The sequence below is a fragment of the Orbicella franksi genome, chromosome 14 (genome assembly GCF_964199315.1).
Source record: "Orbicella franksi chromosome 14, jaOrbFran1.1, whole genome shotgun sequence".
NCBI classification, from domain to species: domain Eukaryota; kingdom Metazoa; phylum Cnidaria; class Anthozoa; order Scleractinia; family Merulinidae; genus Orbicella; species Orbicella franksi.
The window spans coordinates 19,131,293-19,153,393 of NC_138158.1; the positions used below are offsets into that span (position 1 = coordinate 19,131,293).

Below are 22,101 nucleotides of genomic sequence, written 5' to 3' on the forward strand. Positions count from 1 at the left end.
TGCAGTATCCGGGAAACTTTGAAATCTTCTTTCGTCGCTAAGAAAACAAATAAGAAAAACTGAAACTTGTAGGCTAAAAGTAATCGTTGCAGAAATTCTTGATCATAACCTCTATCCAACTTAGCAAAAGCACCAACACTTTCCGTTGAAGTCCTGGCACTTTTCTTTGGGGGTCACTCGCTGTCGTCCTGGTCACTCTTGGCAACACCTGACAGAGGAAATAAGCAAAAAACAGTAAAAAATATAGCCATACAACTACGTCAATGTTCAGTTCTCGGCAGGAGCCATAATCGGGGACGGAGATCGTAAGTCTTGGGTTCCGCGCGCACCTATGATATGGGACAATTTTTCTATTTTTAGAACAAATTGCGCCATCCTGACGTCATATATCCGCGTGGATCCACGCGCATGTCGGGGGCTCTCGCGTGGATGTTGTCACGTTGCGTGATTAAATGGTGAGAGTTGCGAGATTCTCTTGCAGATTTTTCACAGCGAATATGTAGTTATATGCTATGAGCTAATGAAAGAGGTGAGTTTTTCAGGGTCGAAAACATAACTTCAATTTCGCGCTATGAATGACTAATATCTGTTTTACGCGTATTAAGCTTTTGCGTTTGTTCTGTAATTATAAAGAAAATTTATGTAAGAAAGCTCTTTACTTTTGGTATCGAGTTCATTTGTGAGTTTCCCCAACAATGCTTAATCATAACCAATCCATGTTTTTGATAGTTTCTTATTGTTTCGGTTTTTTGGGCAATTTTGCCAAAGGGCCCATTAACCGATTCATGCGCGCGCTCGCGCACGTTGCTAAGGAGGTGAAATTTCACTTCCGGTCAGTTACATCAGCCTGAGCGCGGAAAATAAAAACAACTCAAAAACTTGCAAATTCGCTTACATTTTAGACGTTTTCTTTGTGTTTCGCAAAATGCAAAGTAAAAAAAAATATAAGCAAAAACAAAATAAGAGAGAGAAAGAAAAACAAGAGCAATAGAAAGAGAAAAACTAACTCCGTGTGGTTTTGTTTGATCTTACCGAAGTGCACTGGTACTGTAAATTGCGCACGCGCTGAAAAGGTAACTTCCAATGGATATCGAGGGCACTTTCGGTTTCTTTAAATGCTAAAGGAACGCGGTCTTTCATTAAATCCATCGTTTTTCGACGAATTTCGATTAAAGCCAACGTTGGAAACATAGCTATGCATTCCTTTTTCGAAATTTCATGCTTTTTTCAGAAAATTACGGATTTTTCAATATTTTGAAATGCTCTCAAAATCTGACCTTTTAGAAATGAAACAAAATGGATCATAGCGTAATGAGGATTTCGATTAAAATGTTAGATCAATGAAAAAAAATTCCGATAAGGTAATTTGCCTGGGAGCCTTCGGATTTTTTCTGTATTAGTCACATGACCATGGGCGTGAACTGATGACGTCATCACTAGTGTAAATGATCATAAAAAAGTTAAAACACATCAAATAACTCTGAACTAACTAAAAATGATGAGGTTACATGGGAATAAATTTTCCTTAGCAACAGCTCTAAAAGATCGGTTAATCAGCCCTTAAGTAGCTCATTTGCATAGTGCAGCGCGTGCACTTTCAAATCCAAGTCCGTGTTTTCAATTGTCAACAAATCTTGACAAAGATTTCTTTCGTTACCTTTTTTGCTCAGATGCTGCAACAATTTTCACCAACGCCAAAAGGCTACTAACATCATGTGTGTTTCTTTAACATAGTGAAATTTTACACTGCCAAAATAAAATAGACAAGGAATTTTGATAACTCAAGCAACAAAATCGAAATCGTTATTCGAGTTGATTAAAGAAAGCGTTATCGTAATTTTGCTGATTATTTCTGCTGTATTCACATATTTTCAGGTAAGTTTTTAATATGTTCTCAAACATTTATCAACCTTAAACATATTTAAAAACTAGAGATATTATATGAGTTCGATGTACGTTTTCATACGAAAGTGGGGAAGTCTAATTTGTCATGTTTTACTGACTTTACAAAACACGCATCGGCGGGCTCCCTTATTCATCGACAACAGACAATTTATTGGATTTTTACACAAACAAAACTGAGCAGCATCTACAGACATAAAATTTATTGTCACTTATCTGGCGTTGATAAACCCATCAAGCGTTGCTTACAATTCAGACGAAACTCAAACTTGCAATTATTATTTTTTTTCTTTTCGGTCTGACTCTGGCGAAATCCTTGCAAGCGTGTTCATGTGGCAAGAGGAGGGAAACTTTGAAGTCCCGAAACGCTGCCATATCCAAATATATCGAACTAGTTTTTTGCTGTGTTTTGGAAAAGCTGTTAAGATTGCCTGCCTGTAAAAATAAGATAAATTCTAATTTCGCGGCACGGGTCGAAAATTCGATTTCGCTCATATTCTTATGGTAGTTAGGCTAGGGGATGACAAAAACTACTGGATATTTTTTTTTGGCAAAATATCCTTTTATTTCAAAGAAATATGCAAATTACCAAATTCCGTTAAAATCGTCATTTGACGCAACTTTTTATTAAACAAGTTTGAGAGCCTCGCAAGCAAAAACCACATCATTCTTCCGTCTTTAAAACACTCAAATATTTTTGTGCAATGTTTAAATGTGTACTGGATTGATTTTAGGGAATGTTGCGTTGTCTCTTTAGGTGCAAAAAAATTAAATTTCGAAGACACGTATTTCATTCACTTAAAAGTACTTCGTGAATCCAAAAGGTCTAGATAGCAGGAGACACGTAAAGATTTTAAGGAAAACGACCAATTTTTTAAGTTTAAAAGACATGTTTCGACAGAACTTCTGTCATCTTCAGTTGAATGAATGATTACAAAGCAAGTTGAACAATAAGTAGGCAAAAATGCTAATTAAAACAAATAGTAACAACAGAACGTGAAAAGGTGTAAATTAAAAGGATAATTTTAGATTTACATGGTGTAATTGCTGATTGAGGCAAGGTAGTTCTTTTTGAATATGGATAGCCTCCTTTATCTTCAGTTGAAAGCTGGTAGTGGCGTGATCTAAAATATGAAAGCAGTCTATTGAACACAATGAGCGACAACGTTCAGAATTCTGAAGATGTTTGAAGATGTGAGAGGCCCTATCAACGGCTAAGTGCTCACGTACGCGTGTGGAAAAATGTCGGTAGGTTTCGCCGACATAACAGGCATTACAGCCCGCACATGTAAACTTATAAACCATACGTGAACGAAGCCCGCCGGGGATAGGGTCTTTCACACCAAAAAGGTTACCTATCTTAAAGGAAGAAAAAACTAATTTGATGTCTAAATCATTACAATAGCGCTTGATTAAGTATCGAGAATATAAGTAATTTTCACCGTGTGCAAAACCTTTAAATGGATTAAGCTTCTGGTGGTTGAATCGCAGAAGGATGGTCTACGGATTCCTTTAAATATTTCTTTGGGCAAATGATTGTGAGCGACGCTAGAGCTTTTCAAAGTACGTTAAAAATACAAATATTTGACCATCCGTAGTCAAATTTCAATTTACGGGTTAGACGTATATTTTAGCATGTGCCTCATGACTTGACCTATAATAAGTTGAAATAGACACAGAGCTGATAATTTCCAAATTTTCTAGCCTTATTTGTTGTAAAAGGCAGGTTCAAAGCCGAGTTGACGTGTTTCTTTCACCTTTCGTCGCACATAAAGCAGAAGTTTGTTTTTGTCTACACAAGGTTAACGTGGGATGTACATCGCCCACTGTCAACCTATTATTGGTCGAATACCATGAATCTGTGACCATCTTTCAGCGCATATGAACATCACTGCATCTAAGTCAAAAACGACTGAGTCATTTGTAGATAGTTGCTTGCTTTGCACTGCGCCAAAATATTACGTTTGATCGATTGTTGACCATTGCTGAAAAGCGCGTCGGCGCAGCACAGTCTTACAGCCGTTATTTGTTCGTCACGCAATGCTGTCACTGCATATGCTGCACATTTTGATCTATTTTGTATAGAGTACTCTCAGGATAAGTGAAAGAATTTAATCATTGTTCATCTGTTTGTTCATATATATAATAATAGGTGTATATTTATTTAATCGTATTCTATAGTGTACGTGGCCTCGGTCCAAATCACGTTTGTTGTACGGTCTGATGTTTCAGACAACAGCTGATAAAGCTAGTGCCTGTACTCACTAGAGTTTTAAAAAAACTCGCCATAAACAAATTATAGATCAATGAAGCAAGAACGAGCTGACATCAAAGAAGGAAATCACAACGTGTCTAATTCGTGAGAAAAACAGACTAAATTTAATTAGTAATTACATGAGAAAATAGCCCTGGCCATGCCATTTTATTTGGCGTATTTTGTTTGCTTAGCGGCGAGGCATTGGTATGTTTGTAACAGAAAATAGAGGACTGTTGTCAATACAGTCCAAAATTATTGTCAGTAAAATATTGTAAATAAAACACCTATTGACCGGTTACCTCCGCGACCACCACCGTTCCGATAAGGGTTTCATTATTGTCTTTACCCCTATTAAGCGACTACCCAAAACTTAAAAACAATGATTTGGAAAGGGCGATGGCAGATAAGAGTCTGAAATTGAAGGTGCATGACGAGTGATAATTCAAACACACGTCTATCATGATTGTCTTGAATTGACTCCATGTTCACCGAGAAATTTATAACCCGATAGTGAAAAATTAAATATTCAAGGTACACCAACCTCTATTTAAGCGGGTAACCCCATTAAGCGGTCACCACCCATTTCCCCGAGGGTAGCCCACTGTATTACATGTAAACCAAAAAATAATTGCACAGCGCGAAAAGACCTAAGTATGAGTTTAGCGTTACAGTATTACGCCGGGCATGTAGGTAGCGGTGGTCGAGTAAAAGATAACAACAGGGGCAATGGTAAACTATTCACTCTTTTCATTTATTAATTTAATTTCTTCCTATTCAACACGATTGTGTGCTCCCAGTTGTTCCAAGTCTTACAGAGCCTTACGTATTAGGATAGAAATTGTCCTACCCCTACCCCCTAAAATGGGATGACAGCATTGCGTGACGAACAAGCAAGGAACCTCTGCAAGCAAGGATTCAAGCAGCAATAGATCAAACGTGATATTTTGGTGTAGTGCAAAACAACCAACTATCCACAAATGACTTAGCCGTTTTTGACTTAGATGCGGTGGTGATCATATGTGTCGAAAGAGGGTCACAGATACATGGTATTCGACCGTTAAATAAGTTGACAGTTAGCGATGTACATCGGACGTTATTTAAAAAAAAGAAAACTTCTGCTTTATGTGCGACGAATGGTGAGAGAAACACGTCAAATCGGCTTTGGACCTGCCTTTTACAGCAAATGAGGTTAGAACATTTCGAAATTATCAGCTCTGTGTCTATTTCAACTTAACATAGGTCACGTCATGTGGTGCATGCTAAAATATACGTCTAACCCGTAAATTGAAATTTGACTACGGATGGTCAAATATTTGTATTTTTAACGTACTTTGAAAAGCTCTCGCGTCGCTCACAATCATTTGCCCAAAGAAATATTTACAGGAATCCGTAGACCATCCTTCTGCGATTCAACCACCAGAAGCTTAATCCATTTGAAGGTTTCGCACATGACGAAAATTAATTATATTCACAAAGTACTTTTAAGTGAATGAAATACATGTCTTCGAAATTTAATTATTTTGCACCCAAAGAGACAACACAACATTCCCTAAAATCAATCCAGTAAACATTTAAACATTGCACAAAAATATTTGAGTGTTTTAAAGACGGAAGAGTGATATGGTTTTGCGTGCGAGGCTCTCAAACTTGTTGAATAAAAAGGTGCGTCAAATGACGAATTTAACGGAATTTGGTAATTTGCATATTTCTTTGAATTAAAAGGATATTTTGCCAAAAAAACTATCCAGTAGTTTTTGTCATGCTCTAGCCTATCTACCATGAAAATATAAGCAAAATCGAATTTTCGACCCTTGCCGAGTTATTTCCCATTTTTATGGACAGGCACTCTTAATCTGTTAATCTCGAAACTTGGAGAGGAGTAATGTGGAGCTGTTGTAATAGAAGCTGCGGAACACAATTTGGTCAGTGATATATCTTAAAGCGGCACATAACAAAATTCGACACTGTCTTACTTCACTCAAACTGGAGCAGCTTATGACGAAAATACTGAAGTAAAATTCCAACGACATGAACGTATTGAGTTGTGGGCAAAAAGCATCAAACATTTCGGGAATTTCGGGCGCCATTTCCCCGCGTTACATCCGCAAAATTCCTCTCAGCATGTACGCACGTGTGCCGCACGGGATGGCGCAATTTGTTCTAAAAAAAGAAAAATTGTCTCATATCATAGGGACAGCCCCAATACTAGAAATGGCGGGCGCTTACGGTCTCCGTCTCCGATTATGGCTCCTGGTCTCAGTTAAGCATTTTCTTACAAAAGCGGCTGCCTGATTACAAAACTGAGTTACGTTTAACACATCAGATTCTGTGCGCCCTCTGATTGGCTCGATGCTATCTTTCATCTCTGTATAAAACAAGAAACCCTGTTGTCGTTTTCTCGCCCAAGTAAATGAGTTAAAGCCATGAATTTTTCCGTCATAAAACATCACGGTAACTTGAGGCTCCCATGGAAAATATGGAAAGTTGTCGTCTGCTGCTCTTGCTCAAAACACGCTTCACTTTTTGTTTTCTTTCAAAAATTGCGTTACATTACACGTTACTTAATTTAATGGTCTACACTCACATGACCGACAGAACTAGTTATCAGTTGTAAAATAAAATACATCAGTCGCACAAGATCAAACGACAAATGTTAGGAAATAATTACATATGGAAACCTAGCCCTATTAAAACTGTCTGAGAATACATTGATCGTTAACATGTATGGAAAATTATGACTTAATAGCCCATTGCTAGAAAAATAAAGGCACGTGCTTTCATTGAATCTTACCTTTCTTTCCAAAATCAAATGTCACGTCATCTCCAATTAGTATAAAAGGTGCCCACTGATTCATACCATAGCCCTTTCTTCTCATCCACTTCATGGCCTCGTGTAGAGATTCACCAGCACTTTCCCCAGCCAATAGGTGATCGTAGAAATGAGTCATTAACTGCTCTGTTGATTTGTCATCCAGGGCCCACAGTGCCACCAACACTGAGCGTGCGCCAGATCCTAAGAATGCTCGGGCAATTCCAACAGCTCCTTCGGCTTTTGTCTTTCCACGGGCACTATGGCAACAGCTAAGGACTACCAGTTTAGCTCGCAGTTGGACTTTAGAAATGTCAGACATAGTCAATAAGTAGAGTCCTTCTTGAGGTATCCCGTTAGGATGACGAAACGATGGTGCAAGGGCAATTTCTCCTCTCTCAGCATCGCCGTGTGCGGCTAAATGAATCAGGGCTACTGAATTCATCGCATGAAGTACTGCCTGCTTAGTTGCTTGCTGTCCTAACAAAGGCTCGACACCCAGCTTTTCTGCTACCATCCTCGCTTCGTTTTCTGCACATTGCAGTCGCGAAATGATCGTGAGTTTTCCTTCGAAATGCACTTCACCAACATCAGGATTTCCCACTATCAAAGCACCAGTCTGACGGTGATAGTCTCCTGGACTTTCATTGATGAGCTTGAGAGTTGTTAAAGAAGGAACAACACGAATCCTGAAAGTCTCGGATAAGTACTTTCCGCTTTTATCAGTTAAGGCGGCAAATGGAATTTGGTATAAAGCGCGATCAGGAACAATGATGATTTCAGGGCCCTCAAGAAAACTCACCACTGGAGCGATAATAAGTTTGTAACAGATAGGAAGGTTCATTTTGGGTCCTTCGTTGTCTTTACTTTTGTTTCCAATTCGCCAACTTTCATGGCTATCTTTCTCGCATGAGTTGGATTCTGGCTGCAAAACGTGTAAAGATCGGTCTTCGCAAATCTCGTCTGGTAAAACGCCAAAACTTCTGAAATCAAAAAAGTCTTCCACTTGTTGACTTAATCCTTCGCCAGCAATTAAATCATTTACTTCTATCTCCTGAAAATGTGCGACTCCGCCTGCTTTGAGAATCCACAAATATATACTGTCAGAATGATATGAGACGTACAGACAGGTACGATTGCATATTTTGGCCACGGTGCTTTCAAGGCCATCCCATGTGCGAGGATCAGCTGAGATTTGATTCTCCACAGGGTACTGAGAGTACTGAGCTGACATTAAATCTGCCAAAGCCCTGGCCCTCGATAGCTCTGAAACATACAGAGCTTCAGTAGGATTCCCGGTTTCACAGAGCAACGCACTGAGATCTCTGTAGGAACGAATATTGTGGTCAGAGAAAGAAATCTTAAATTGATCGTTGTCGCGGAGAGAGCCGCGCATTTCCTCGCATTTTTCAATACCAGAAAGGAAATACGAGATCGCTTCCTGAATCTTTCCTTCTTTCATTCTAATGCGTGCCATCATTTCGAGCGAAAGGAACTGAATCGCAATGTCTCCAATCTTCTCACTTAATGCAAGTGCGTCCTTGATATATTCTTCCGCTCTATCATAATCAGACTGCCTGAAAAACAACTTTCCAAGCGAGACATAACCATGTACTTCTGTTTCCCTGTTTCCAATTTCTTTGCTTCTTGCTAGACTGCTTTCATAATATTCTTTTGCCTTGATTAAGTTATCTACAGCCAACTCCAGGTCGCCTTGGTTGAGGTAAAATTGGGCGACCCCTTTTCTGTCTCCAATGTCTGTAAAGATAACAATAGCTTTCTTATTACATTCATTAGCGCTGTGGTACTTTCCAAGCGACTGAAGTTTATCTCCCATCCTTAGGTAAGATAGAGCTATTTTTTGTCTGTCACCGATATTTTTGCTGATGGCCAATGATTTTTCATCGTAGTATGAAGCCTTCTCATATTCGCCAATTAATGTATACACATTTCCAAGAATTGTGTAAGACGCAGCTTCTCCATTTCTGTCTCCAATTTCTTTCTGGATCGCTAGTGATTTCTCGAGATGTTCTCTAGCCTTCTCATATTCGCCAACTGATCGATACACATTTCCAAGATTTGCGTAACACCTAGCTTCTCCACTTCTGTCCCCAATTTGTTTCTGGATCGCAAGTGATTTCTCGAGATGTTGTTTAGCCTTCTCATATTCGCCAACTGCTAGATACACATTTCCAAGATATGCGTAAGACTTAGCTTCTCCACTTCTGTCCCCAATTTCTTTCTGGATGGCAAGTGACTTCTCGAGATATTCTGTAGCCTTTTCATATTCACCAACTGATGTATAGACGGTTCCAAGGCTTCCGTAACAAGCAGCTTCTCCATTGCAGTCTTCAATATCTTTAAGGATCGCAAGTGATTTCTCGAGATGTTCTTTAGCCTTCTCATATTCGCCAACTGATAGATACACATTTCCAAGATTTGCGCAAGACTTAGCTTCTCCACTTCTGTCCCCAGTTTGTTTCTGGATCGCAAGTGATTTCTCGAGATGTTCTCTAGCCTTCTTATATTCGGCAACTGATAGATAGACAGTTCCAAGGTTCGCGTAACAGGCAGCTTCTCCATTTCCGTCTCCAATCTCTTTCTGGATGGCAAGTGACTTCTCGAAATGTTCTCTAGCTTTCTCATATTCGCCAACTGATAGATACACATTTCCAAGATTTGCACAAGACTTAGCTTCTCCACTTCTGTCCCCAATTTCTTTCTGGATGGCAAGTGACTTTTCGAGATATTCTGTAGCTTTCTCATATTCGCCAACTGATCTATAGACGGTTCCGAGACTTCCGTAACAGGCAGCTACTCCACTGCAGTCTTCAATATCTTTGTGGATCGCAAGTGATTTCTCGAGATGTTCTTTAGCCTTCTCATATTCGCCAACTGATCGATACACACTTCCAAGATTTGTGTAAGACTTAGCTTCTCCACTTCTGTCCCCAATTTCTTTCTGGATCGCTAGTGATTTCTCGAGATGTTCTCTAGCCTTCTCATATTCGCCAACTGATCGATACACATTTCCAAGATTTGCGTAACACCTAGCTTCTCCACTTCTGTCCCCAATTTGTTTCTGGATCGCAAGTGATTTCTCGAGATGTTGTTTAGCCTTCTCATATTCGCCAACTGCTAGATACACATTTCCAAGATATGCGTAAGACTTAGCTTCTCCACTTCTGTCCCCAATTTCTTTCTGGATGGCAAGTGACTTCTCGAGATATTCTGTAGCCTTTTCATATTCACCAACTGATGTATAGACGGTTCCAAGGCTTCCGTAACAAGCAGCTTCTCCATTGCAGTCTTCAATATCTTTAAGGATCACAAGTGATTTCTCGAGATGTTCTCTAGCCTTCTCATATTCGCCAACTGATAGATACACATTTCCAAGATTTGCGCAAGACTTAGCTTCTCCACTTCTGTCCCCAGTTTGTTTCTGGATCGCAAGTGATTTCTCGAGATGTTCTCTAGCCTTCTTATATTCGGCAACTGATAGATAGACAGTTCCAAGGTTCGCGTAACAGGCAGCTTCTCCATTTCTGTCTCCAATCTCTTTCTGGATGGCAAGTGACTTCTCGAAATGTTCTCTAGCTTTCTCATATTCGCCAACTGATAGATACACATTTCCAAGATTTGCACAAGACTTAGCTTCTCCACTTCTGTCCCCAATTTCTTTCTGGATGGCAAGTGACTTTTCGAGATATCCTGTAGCTTTCTCATATTCGCCAACTGATCTATAGACGGTTCCGAGGCTTCCGTAACAGGCAGCTACTCCCCTGCAGTCTTCAATATCTTTGAGGATCGCAAGTGATTTCTCGAGATGTTCTCTAGCCTTCTCATATTCGCCAACTGATAGATGCACATTTGCAAGATTTGCGTAAGACTTAGCTTCTCCACTTCTGACCCCAATTTCTTTCTGGATCGCAAGTGATTTTTCGAGATGTTCTCTAGCCTTCTGATAGTCGCCAACTGATAGATACACATTTCCAAGATTTGTGTAAGACACAGCTTCTTCACTTCTGTCCGAAATTTCTTTCTGGATCGCAAGTGATTTCTCGAGATGTTCTCTAGCCTTCTCATATTCGGCAACTGATAGATAGACAGTTCCAAGGTTCGCGTAACGGGCAGCTTCTCCATTTCTGTCTCCAATCTCTTTCTGGATGGCAAGTGACTTCTCGAGATGTTCTCTAGCCTTCTCATATTCGCCAACTGATAGATAGACGATTCCAAGACTTGCGTAAGACTTAGCTTCTCCACTTCTGCCCCCAATTTCTTTCTGGATCGCAAGTGATTTCTTGAGATGCTCTCTAGCCTTCTCATATTCGCCAACTGATAGATACACATTTCCAAGATATGCGCAAGACTTAGCTTCTCCACTTCTGTCCCCAGTTTGTTTCTGGATCGCAAGTGATTTCTCGAGATGTTCTCTAGCCTTCTTATATTCGGCAACTGATAGATAGACAGTTCCAAGGTTCGCGTAACAGGCAGCTTCTCTCTCTCTGTTTCCAATCTCTTTCTGGATGGCAAGTGACTTCTCGAGATGTTCTGTAGCTTTCTCATATTCGCCAACTGATAGATACACATTTCCAAGATTTGCGTAAGACACAGCTTCTCCACTTCTGTGCCCAGTTTGTTTCTGGATCGCAAGTGATTTCTCGAGATGTTCTCTAGCCTTCTTATATTCGGCAACTGATAGATAGACAGTTCCAAGGTTCGCGTAACAGGCAGCTTCTCTATCTCTGTTTCCAATCTCTTTCTGGATGGCAAGTGACTTCTCGAGATGTTCTGTAGCTTTCTCATATTCGCCAACTGATAGATACACATTTCCAAGATTTGCGTAAGACACAGCTTCTCCACTTCTGTGCCCAGTTTGTTTCTGGATCGCAAGTGATTTCTCGAGATGTTCTCTAGCCTTCTTATATTCGGCAACTGATAGATAGACAGTTCCAAGGCTTGCGTAACAGGCAGCTTCTCTATCTCGGTCTCCAATCTCTTTCTGGATGGCAAGTGACTTCTCGAGATGTTCTGTAGCTTTCTCATATTCGCCAACTGATAGATACACATTTCCAAGATTTGTGTAAGACACAACTTCTTCACTTCTGTCCCTAATTTCTTTTTGGATCGCAAGTGATTTCTCGAAATGTTCTCTAGCCTTCTCATATTCGCCAATTGATAGATACACATTTCCAAGATTTGCGTAAGACTTAGCTTCTCCACTTCTGTCCCCAATTTCTTTCGTGATCGCAAATGATTTCTCAAGATGTTCTTTAGCCTTCTCATGTTCGCTAACTGATGTATAGACGGTTCCAAGGCTTCCGTAACAGGTAGCTTCTCCATTTCTGTCTCCAATTTCTTTGTTGATCGCAAGTGATTTCTCGAAATGTTCTCTAGCCTTCTCATATTCGCCAATTGATAGATAGACATTTCCAAGATTTGCGTAAGACTTAGCTTCTCCACTTCTGTCCCCAATTTCTTTCTTGATCGCAAGTGATTTCTCAAGATGTTCTTTAGCCTTCTCATGTGCGCTAACTGATGTATAGACGGTTCCAAGGCTTCCGTAACAGTTAGCTTCTCCATTTCTGTCTCCAATTTCTTTGTTGATCGCAAGTGATTTCTCGAAATGTTCTCTAGCCTTCTCATATTCGCCAATTGATAGATAGACATTTCCAAGATTTGCGTAAGACTTAGCTTCTCCACTTCTGTCCCCAATTTCTTTCTTGATCGCAAGTGATTTCTCAAGATGTTCTTTAGCCTTCTCATGTGCGCTAACTGATGTATAGACGGTTCCAAGGCTTCCGTAACAGGTAGCTTCTCCATTTCTGTCTCCAATTTCTTTGTTGATCGCAAGTGATTTCTCGAAATGTTCTCTAGCCTTCTCATATTCGCCAATTGATAGATAGACATTTCCAAGATTTGCGTAAGACTTAGCTTCTCCACTTCTGTCCCCAATTTCTTTCTTGATCGCAAGTGATTTCTCAAGATGTTCTTTAGCCTTCTCATGTTCGCTAACTGATGTATAGACGGTTCCAAGGCTTCCGTAACAGTTAGCTTCTCCATTTCTGTCTCCAATTTCTTTGTTGATCGCAAGTGATTTCTCGAGATGTTCTCTAGCCTTCTCATATTCGCCAACTGATGTATAGATGGTTCCAAAGCTTCCGTAACAACACGCTTCTGCTTTTCTGTGACCGATTTCTCTACTGATTAGGAGCGCTTTTTCATATATTTGTTTTGCTTGGGCGTATTTACCCTGATGGAGATAAATTCCTGCAAGATCTATACTTAGCTCACATTCTTCAAGTCTTTCTCCACTGTCACGGTGAATTTGGAGAATTTTTTCTGCATATCTTATGGCGTTTGTGTTATCGTTGAAAATACTACAAGCCTTGCACATAGTAAAATATATCCTTGTGTAGAATGATTTGCTTATTTTCTTGTGTTTTAAACCTGCTGTGTCTTTGAGAATGAACAAGCATTCCTTGCATAATCCGATGGCTTTTAGGAATCGATTGGTGTTGAGAAGGAAATCGGCGATAATGAGGCCGATTGAGATAACTTGTATGACTTCGTCTACGTTGTTCATGTCAATTACTTCTGTCAGAATATAACAGAGAATAAAAGTGTACACAAACTTGGAAACAAGTCCAGTTATCCATTTGTCAACTATTGTTGTTATGATTGTAATAGGAACATGTTTGCTTTACTAAAACACTCATATACTAAAAAATGTCTGCTTCTGTTATCTATCGAGCTAATTCATGACAGAAATCATCGCTACATATTATAGATAAAGCTTTTTTTTTGAACGGACAATGTTAAGGTCGAGAAATTCATGAACTCGAGATCCAAATTATTCTCGGTTTTACAGTTGATTACAACACAAGCAGGTTATTTCGTCTGTAGTGTTCTTAATATACAATAATTAATTTAATCAATGGAAGACGTTCTCAACAATATGTCTATCGAGACATGCGCATAATTAAGCACTAAATAATCGGGTATAAGTTTCCTCTGCCCTCTTCAGAAAGACAAAGTCTAACAGGGAAGTGAAATAGTACTTTCATATTTTGCTGTTAGAAACACGATTAGCGACTTCCAGAAATATTTTCTTGCCATTGATATATAAGGTCATTCTTGTTTGAACAACAACAAATAAGACTGTAAACACTCACCACTTCCTGTTCTCTCGGTTTCAAGAATACAAAAGCAACGACAGCGTCTGTTTACACTGGACTTTGTTTGTCTATGAGACAACATAAAAACCATCATAAGCTCATTCAAGAGATGTATTTCTTTAACAATTCTGATTTTGCCTCTAACTCCATGCAGATATAGAAACACACTGCCAAAATTTAATCATAAAGGAAAGACAGTGGTACAAAATTGAAATATGCAGATAAAGGTAAACCCCTTAGAAATTGAAAGCCACAGGCCAAGTAAGACAAACATGCCTCAAAATTCACAAAAAGCAGAAACAAGCAAAATTGGAATTTTCCGCCGATCCGCGAAGGTAAGCTCACAAAACGGAAAGTCACGGATACACAGAAACACGCAAAACTGGAAGTCTTGATTCCGGGTCTTAGTAACAGACAAAGATAGGCGTAAAACCTCCTGTTCACAGACAAAATTAACACGGAGATCGGCAAATTCAGCGCGTATGAAACTAAAAGTCACCAAGGATTGCTTTCTAAAGCATGACTTGTGTATACTGAACATTACAATTATTACTTCATACTTACAGTATTGAAACTTAATATTTATGGTCAGAAAAGCGATGCTTAAACTTACTATTCTATCCGTTACTTGAGAAGTGAGCTTCGGAGCGAAATCCAACGTTAACTTCGCCCTTGTGAGCAATAAGGCTATTCCCCTAACAAGGACAAGGATACATTAGTACTTCATTTTTATAACTACTGAGAGGCATTTTTAACGCACAGTAAACATATAAAACGACAGCATCAAATAGACGATATTTTATATCTAGGTTAAGTTGGGCCACTCTGCGAGCAGAGCCTCTTTTATCGCTTTTTTGAGCGGACAGGAGACGGAAAAAGAGGCTCTGCACAAATCTGCTTTAGCCTTTAAAGTCGCCGTAGCCCCAAATCTCGGGCTAGCCATTCCGGTTTACAGTCGTCAAACTGGTTTTTCGAGTGCGAGCATCAACTTTTACGATAAACCGATGATCGAAACTGAGCCCACTGGATGCAAGAAACACATGGCGGCGAAAGGGCCGGCGAAAGGAGATCGTGCGAAAATGCTTGACGATGCTCTGCTTACACGCAAGCATCAGTCAGCTTCTGTCAAGTCTTTCACATCTGGGACTTTCGTGTCTTTACCCGGGGTCATTGGTCACGGAAAATCTTTCATTTTATAAGCTTTTTAACCTTCGCTCCCGTTCTCAAAAGAGTTGCAAAAGCACTCTGAACTCTGATTTTCTCTGCCCACTACCTGCGCTGATCAAAGACCAAAGCCAAACTTACCAAGTTTTCGGTATGAATTGTTTGAAGCTCGAGGAATTTAAACTGGGTGACCCCGTCGATTTGTTGTTTTCAAGTAAGGTATTAAGAGCGTAAATCCGAAAATTTCGAGAATCGGCCGACAGAAGCGAAATAACGAATTTTTTCTTATTTGACCAAGATAACCCATTTGGCTAACTATTTTCGGAAATGACATCAAAAGGTTCGATTTCCTTTTCTTTTCTTCGAAATTTACAAAACTTAAAAATTCGGCCACAGGGTCTTCAGCGGCAGCCATGAGGCTTGAAATTTGGCACATGTTTAACATACTCGTATGGACGTACCAAACGTTGTCTTAACATACCCTTTACACAGTTTGTGGGGAATCTCTTAAACTTTACTCGGGGCTAACTTTTGTTTAAAAATGTTGTTTTTTACAAAATAGTCAACCCTCGGAAGCTGAACCATTTACGGACCTAAAGTGATAAGGCTAATATTAGCAAACTTTGAACTTGTCAAATGCTGTCTGTTATATTACAGTCAAGTAAATAAATATATCCAAATAAAAGCGGGTTGTTTATTCTACTTGCCTGGAAAAAATTGCAGGTGGCCCGTAGAAACTGTTCCGTTGAGAGAATTTTCCGTGAGGTCACTTTGAGGCATATCTGACTTAATTATTCAATTGTTAATTATTGCGCAATTGCTACTGTTCCGAATATTTTTTCATTTTATACATTTCCATTAAATCTTGTAAGGTAAAGAAGTGCAAACAAGTTTTTACAACTCAGCTTATCAATACACCAATCTGTTTGTTTTTTCAATAGCACTAGTACTTTATCAAGAGTCACGCAAACTATTTCACACGGTAGCGAACTTGACTATAGCTCCGATGGATCCTTTTTGACATGGATCTTATGCAATACAGCTAATACTTTTGTTATAAGGAGTACAGATAGCCACTCAAGGAATGGGAATACAAAATTTGTGAAACGTGAAAGGGATATCTTTAAAACATAGACAACAACTATAATTAAATTAAACAAGGAACGTCGCGTTAAACTTTACAGTATCACTACCAGTAGTAAACACTTACTTGCTTTGCTGTAGTATTTTCATATGCAAAATTTCCATTCACAAAAAAGTTTGAGATATGGTATATTCCAGAATCGGTGTATATTAGTAAGACGTTATTTATGTTCTTACTTTATGATTAAATATTTCACTCGAGCTTCGGAATAAACTGAGTACACATTATTAAATTAAACGGAATTCCTTGAAAACGTAAATTAACAGATTCATTCCTTGCTTTGGAATTCTCAATAGGCTGGTCACTTTGGATCTTCATCGCATTGCTACTTTTTTCATGAAGTTTGCCTTGATGAAGAAACGATTTTCAGGCCAGTGAAAATACGTGTTCCTCAATCACACCCCTAAATTGTGTTGCGTGACAATGTGATCAGCAGTTGAATTGCCTGAGATGTCATTGCCTCTCTTAAAATATTAAGAGGCCTGTTCTATTAGATGCCAATTTTTTATGTTCTTTCAATCCTTCCTTTAACCGGCAGTCCGCCGCTTTAAGCTATATTTGGTTTTTGTAAGGATACGACGTCGGTACTGAGAAAATAGTGTGCTGTGTTACAGGGCACTCTTGCTTTGCGTGACCTCAAAAATCTGCTAGAGAAAGGACGAAGGAAATAAGATAGGTAGTGATGCCTTAGTGCCTCTCAATTCCAAATTTTTCTTTTATTAGTCTCCTGTCGTTGATGAGTATACGTGCGTGTCTATTGTCACGTAACAACCCTGAAATGGCAAAACTGTTTGACGGTTCACAATACAGGTTGACCCTTTTGGATTAGCTTTATAGAATGCAAAACTTTACTCAGCAAGCTAAACCGTCTTCAAATGAGAATCATCGTTTATGTAGGTTCATCAATTTCAGTAGAAAGTAGCAGTACGCAAAGGAAGTGTTACACACACTAAAAGCAAATCAGGGTTGAACGCATCAAGTTTGAAACTGAGTACGCCAATCAAAGAAGTAAATATTTATCGAGTTAAAGTTTGGTTGTCGCTTAAACGTTACTAACTGTCAATAAAGAGATCTAAGTAAACATCTACACGGATGCTTACATTCCAGTACAGGTCCATGCGATGTTAAGGTAATTCCGTATCGCCGACAATTTAACAAGTGAAAACTGGAAACGACATAAGTACATCCAGTAAGTAATTTCTACTGAATTGTGGGTGGATTAGGTTGTTACAGCCCGTTACACCCGCACGGATAGACTAAGCAAGAAACCGAACAGACTTGACTTGTAATGGTACCCCGTGGGTACCTCGCAATAGTATTTGTAGCGTCACGTGACTCGCGTCGTTCCTTCGTGTTTCTTTGCAAGAGTTGTAAACGATTCATGTCGAAAGCCGTGAAAACGAAGTGCCGTGTAAAGCTGTGAAGCCGTAATAAATACGTTGTGTTACCAGAACATAGATCACACTAGCCAATTATATGATCAATATGATCGGGAATATGATCAAAGACAAGCAAATATTTGTAAATAAAGTAAACAACTTTGAGCGAAACAGTAACGGTTTAATAGTAAACCTTTAAACAGTGTTTAAAGGCAGAATATAGATGGAAATACTAACTTACCCTCAGAAACCTTTCAGCTAAGTTCTTTCCATGTTTAATTTTATTTTAATTCCGTTTTATTATCGCAACTGGGAGATTTATTTAAGTAAGTGAACTCTGATACGATGCGCTGTAAAGGGGCCTTCCTGAAAAATTCTCTCAACGGAACTACTTTTACGGGCCACCAGTGTTATTTTCTAGACGGAAAGTAGACAGACCCTTTAGTCATTCCGCACAAAATCGGTGACAAAAAGGATCAATCTAGCCATGTATATTTTTGCCTTTTTTTTTTCAACCAGCTGGCCACGTTCGCTACCGTGTGAAATAGTTTGCGTGACTCAGGATAAAGTACCAGTGCTATTAAAAAACCATTAAAAAGATTGAATTGGTCTATTGATAAGCTGAGTTGTAAAAACTTGTTTGAACTTCTTATCTTGGATTTATTTCAATTCTTTACCGTAAAAGATTTAGTGGGAATGTATAAAATAAAAAAGTCGGAAATAATAGCAATTGCGCAATAAAAAATTGAAAGTGAGATATGCGTCAAAGTGACCTTACGGAAAATTCTCCCAACGGAACAGTTTTTACGGGCCACCTGCAATTTTTTCCAGGCAAGTAGAATAAAGAACCTGCTTTTATTTGGTTATATTTATTTACTTGACTGAAATATAACAGACAGCATTTGACAAGTTCAAAGTTTGTTAATATTAGCCTTGTCACTTTAAGTCTGTAAATGGTTCAGCTTCCGAGGGTTGACTATTTTGTAAAAAACAATATTTTTAAACAAAATTAGTCCCGAGTAAAGTTTAAGAGATGCCCCACAAACTGTGTAAAGGAAATGTTAAGACAACGTTTGGTACGTCCATACGAGCATGTTGAACATGTGCCAAATTTCAAGCCTCATGGCCGCCGCTGAAGGCCTTGTGGCCAAATTTTCAAGTTTTGCAAATTTCGAAGAAAGGAAAAGGAAATCGAACCTTTTGATATCATTTCCGAAAATAGTTAGCCAAAAGGGTTCTTTTGGCCAAATAAGAAAAAATTCGTTATTTCGCTTCTGTCGACCAATTCTCGATATTTTCGGATTTACGCTCTTAAGAAGGTTCATCAAATCTGAGCGAAGAAAATATTTTTGGCGTTGTTTCAGATGAAACTCGTTGTGTGGTTATTTGGTGAGTTGTCATTCTTTTTAATTCAGCTTCTTACAGATCATGAGTAATACTCATCTTTACTGTTTTTCATTGTTATTTTCCTTTGTGTCAGTAAAGGATAATTATGCATGCACAAACCTGAAATAAGTTAATTAAAACGTTAAATAACACCAAGAATTAAATTGAATCATGATTGTATATACCTGGTAATTTGATTATGATATCATTTTGGTGTGATAGATAAACTAGTTTACTAGAAAGCATATTATATTGTGTTGTTTTTATTGTTACTCGGGCATACTTTTGAGCATTTTTATTATTAGTTTGGCATTATTTAATCTTTGCTACAATGAATCAACATTAATTACTGATTAATTATCACTTATTAATATTCACATGGTGATATTCATGTCACACTGGTTAAGTTGGAGTGGTAGTCATGGCCAAGTTCCCTTTCAGGCTGCCTATTCTATAGTTGGCAACATACAGTAAAAGTAATTCTGAAAGTTCCAATGTTTGCCTGACTGCAACAGCCAGCACAAAGTTGGGAAAAAAATTAAAATTAAAAAGATGTTAAATATGACAGCTGTCAAAACCATTAGGATGTCACCTGACAAAAGAAATGTCAAATATATTGTTGAAAACGGTAAGGGTGTGTTTCTTTGCGGTGATTTTTATTATTATTATTATTTAAAGTAACACGTCTTAACAAATTACACGTATCACAAATTACAAAAATTACAATAACAAAGTACTCTGGTATGGCTACTGCGATACTACAATGTACATTACTTATTTACATCAGGTGTTACTTACTTACATTAGGAAAACGAATAACATAAAATAATTAATTAATTCTGACAGCACGCATTAGCTACAATTAAATTAAACAGGATAAAAAGCAAGAAATAGAAATAAAAAGAGAAAGAGAAAAACAATAAAAGGAAAGGAAAACTTAAAATTACAAAATAAACAAAAAAGCAAACAAACAACTAGTAGCGCGGGGAAGGGGGAGGAGGAACGATTTCTAATCTTTACAATTAATGGTAACTTAGTCTATAAAGTTTGTGAGGAGCATTGTTACGTTACGAGTAATTTTTCGGTGTTAATTTACAAATTTTCAACTTTGTATTTATAGATGATTTTAGCAATAAATTCGGGTAGTACAAGTGAACTGTTGTTTAGTTTACTTACATACACATAGAAATTCATAAAAAGGAGGGTGTAATTGAATTTTCTCACTAGCTCCATGTATGCTGGGTGTTTAAAGGTGGCGAAAAGCGTTTCTTTTGTATCTGGTTTAAAGTTTGAACCATTCTGAGTGTTAAACCAATTAATGACTTTGCATGTGAAGGTGTTTATAAATTCGCAGTCGATAAAGGTGTGATTTATGGAGTCTGGCTCACCACAGTAGATGCAGTCACTGTCTGTATTTATCCCATATCTGAAGAGTTCTTTCTTTGTAATGACAATTCTATGGATAAGTTTGAATTGAAATTCTTTCAACTTATTTTCTTTTGAAACCATTTCAAAGACATCTGTCCAATTCTCTGTGTCTATTGAAATATCTCTTTTCCATCTTTCCGGGCCAGTATGAGGTGATTGGTGTTTCTTAACAAGAAGTAGGCGGTAATAGTCTCTTGCCTTATACGTTTCAAAATTGATTTGATTAGTTTCGTTCAGTAAAAAGGATTTCCAGTTTTCTCTATAATTAAAGATCGAGTTTTGCCCTAGGACTCGCGCTCTGTTCTTCAAGCTCACAGGAATTGCACTCAAGATTTGATAGAACTGGAGAAAATTTGTGTTACAATGATATTTAGCATGAAATTCTTGAAAAGTTAGGTATTGACCGTTTTCATTAAAAAGCTGTTGGATCGTGTGGATACCCTTGATAAACCATTCCCTTATAAATAGCGGTTTTCCATCAACTAAGATTTCTTTGTTATTAAAGAGAATGGTTTCGGTTCCTTGATCATAATTGTACAGAGTCTTGATTTCGTCAAATGCAATAAGTATGTCTCTGTAGAATGTTGGAATGTGCCTTAAATATTTGACATCGTAGTTACATCGAAGCAAGAAATTGAGACCTCCGTGTTTGTTTAAAAAATAGTCCGGTGCTACTTTCCAATTGCAGTTATCTCTAAAGAGAAGTCTTTTGATCCATGCAAGTCTGAGCGATTTTATCGTAAGTTCGATGTCAACCATCCGTAAGCCTCCCGAGGAAAGGTCTTGGCACACACTAGTCCGTTTTATTTTGTCCTTCTTATTTTTCCAAAGGAAACGAAACATTTTATCTTTTACCATTGGCACTATTTCCTTAGGGCGTTAACATTTGAAATTGAGTATATTAAGTTAGATAGCCCCAAAGATTTAATTATCAGTACTTTTCCATAGAGTGTTAATCCTCTCGATTTCCAAATGTCTAAATTTGTCTGCAGTTTTTGTACTTTCAAATTAAAGTTCATCTGGTTATTACCTTTTTCGTCACAGGAAATATAGATTCCTAGTAATTTTGTGGGAGTATTCATTCATTTCATCCCTAGTGGTTTGGTTCTATTATTCAACCATTTCCCTAACCAGTATGCTTTTGTTTTCTCTACGTTGAGCACTAATCCAGAGAAATTCCCAAAAGCACTCATAGTTTTCAGGGCTTGTTCAGCAGAAGCCACATCAGCACAAAATAAGTTGGTATCGTCTGCAAATTGGCTTAGTTTGATCTCTGAGCCAAAAATTCTGATTCCTTTTATGGTTGAGTTTTGTCTTATTTTGTTTGATAGTATTTCTACTGTCAGGATAAACAGATATGGCGAGAGTGGGCATCCTTGTCTAACTCCTCTAGAGGGTTTAAACCAGTCCGTTGCAAAACCGTTGTTCAAAGCTGCGCTTTCTATGTCCATGTA

The 22,101-nt window shown here is 38.3% G+C and overlaps 1 protein-coding gene across 2 annotated transcripts; it reads right to left on the minus strand.

Annotated features, from left to right (window-relative positions):
* LOC145468066 (uncharacterized) lies at positions 1-16,481 on the minus strand. Of its 2 annotated transcripts, XM_081451731.1 has the most exons (4): positions 14,760-16,481; positions 14,144-14,214; positions 6,951-13,565; positions 1-208 (listed from the first exon to the last, which is right to left on the minus strand). In XM_081451731.1, the coding sequence occupies exons 3-4, from the start codon at positions 13,552-13,554 to the stop codon at positions 174-176; spliced, it is 6,639 nt and encodes a 2,212-aa protein (XP_081307857.1). In that variant the 5' UTR covers positions 13,555-13,565; positions 14,144-14,214; positions 14,760-16,481; the 3' UTR covers positions 1-173. The 2 variants fall into 2 exon arrangements, with proteins under 2 accessions (XP_081307857.1, XP_081307856.1); XM_081451730.1 differs by having other exon boundaries at positions 14,144-16,481.
* Positions 16,482-22,101: the final 5,620 nt, after the last annotated feature.

What these genes read in the sequence shown, in the direction of transcription:
- LOC145468066 (XM_081451730.1), bottom strand. Translation starts at nt 14,240, where the DNA reads ATGATGGTTTTTATGTTGTCTCATAGACAAACAAAGTCCAGTGTAAAC. An exon ending in AACCGAGAGAACAGGAAGTG is followed by an intron (nt 13,566 to 14,143) that starts GTGAGTGTTTAC and finishes ATATTCTGACAG; the next exon opens with AAGTAATTGACATGAACAAC. An exon ending in ATTTGATTTTGGAAAGAAAG is followed by an intron (nt 209 to 6,950) that starts GTAAGATTCAAT and finishes TTCCTCTGTCAG; the next exon opens with GTGTTGCCAAGAGTGACCAG.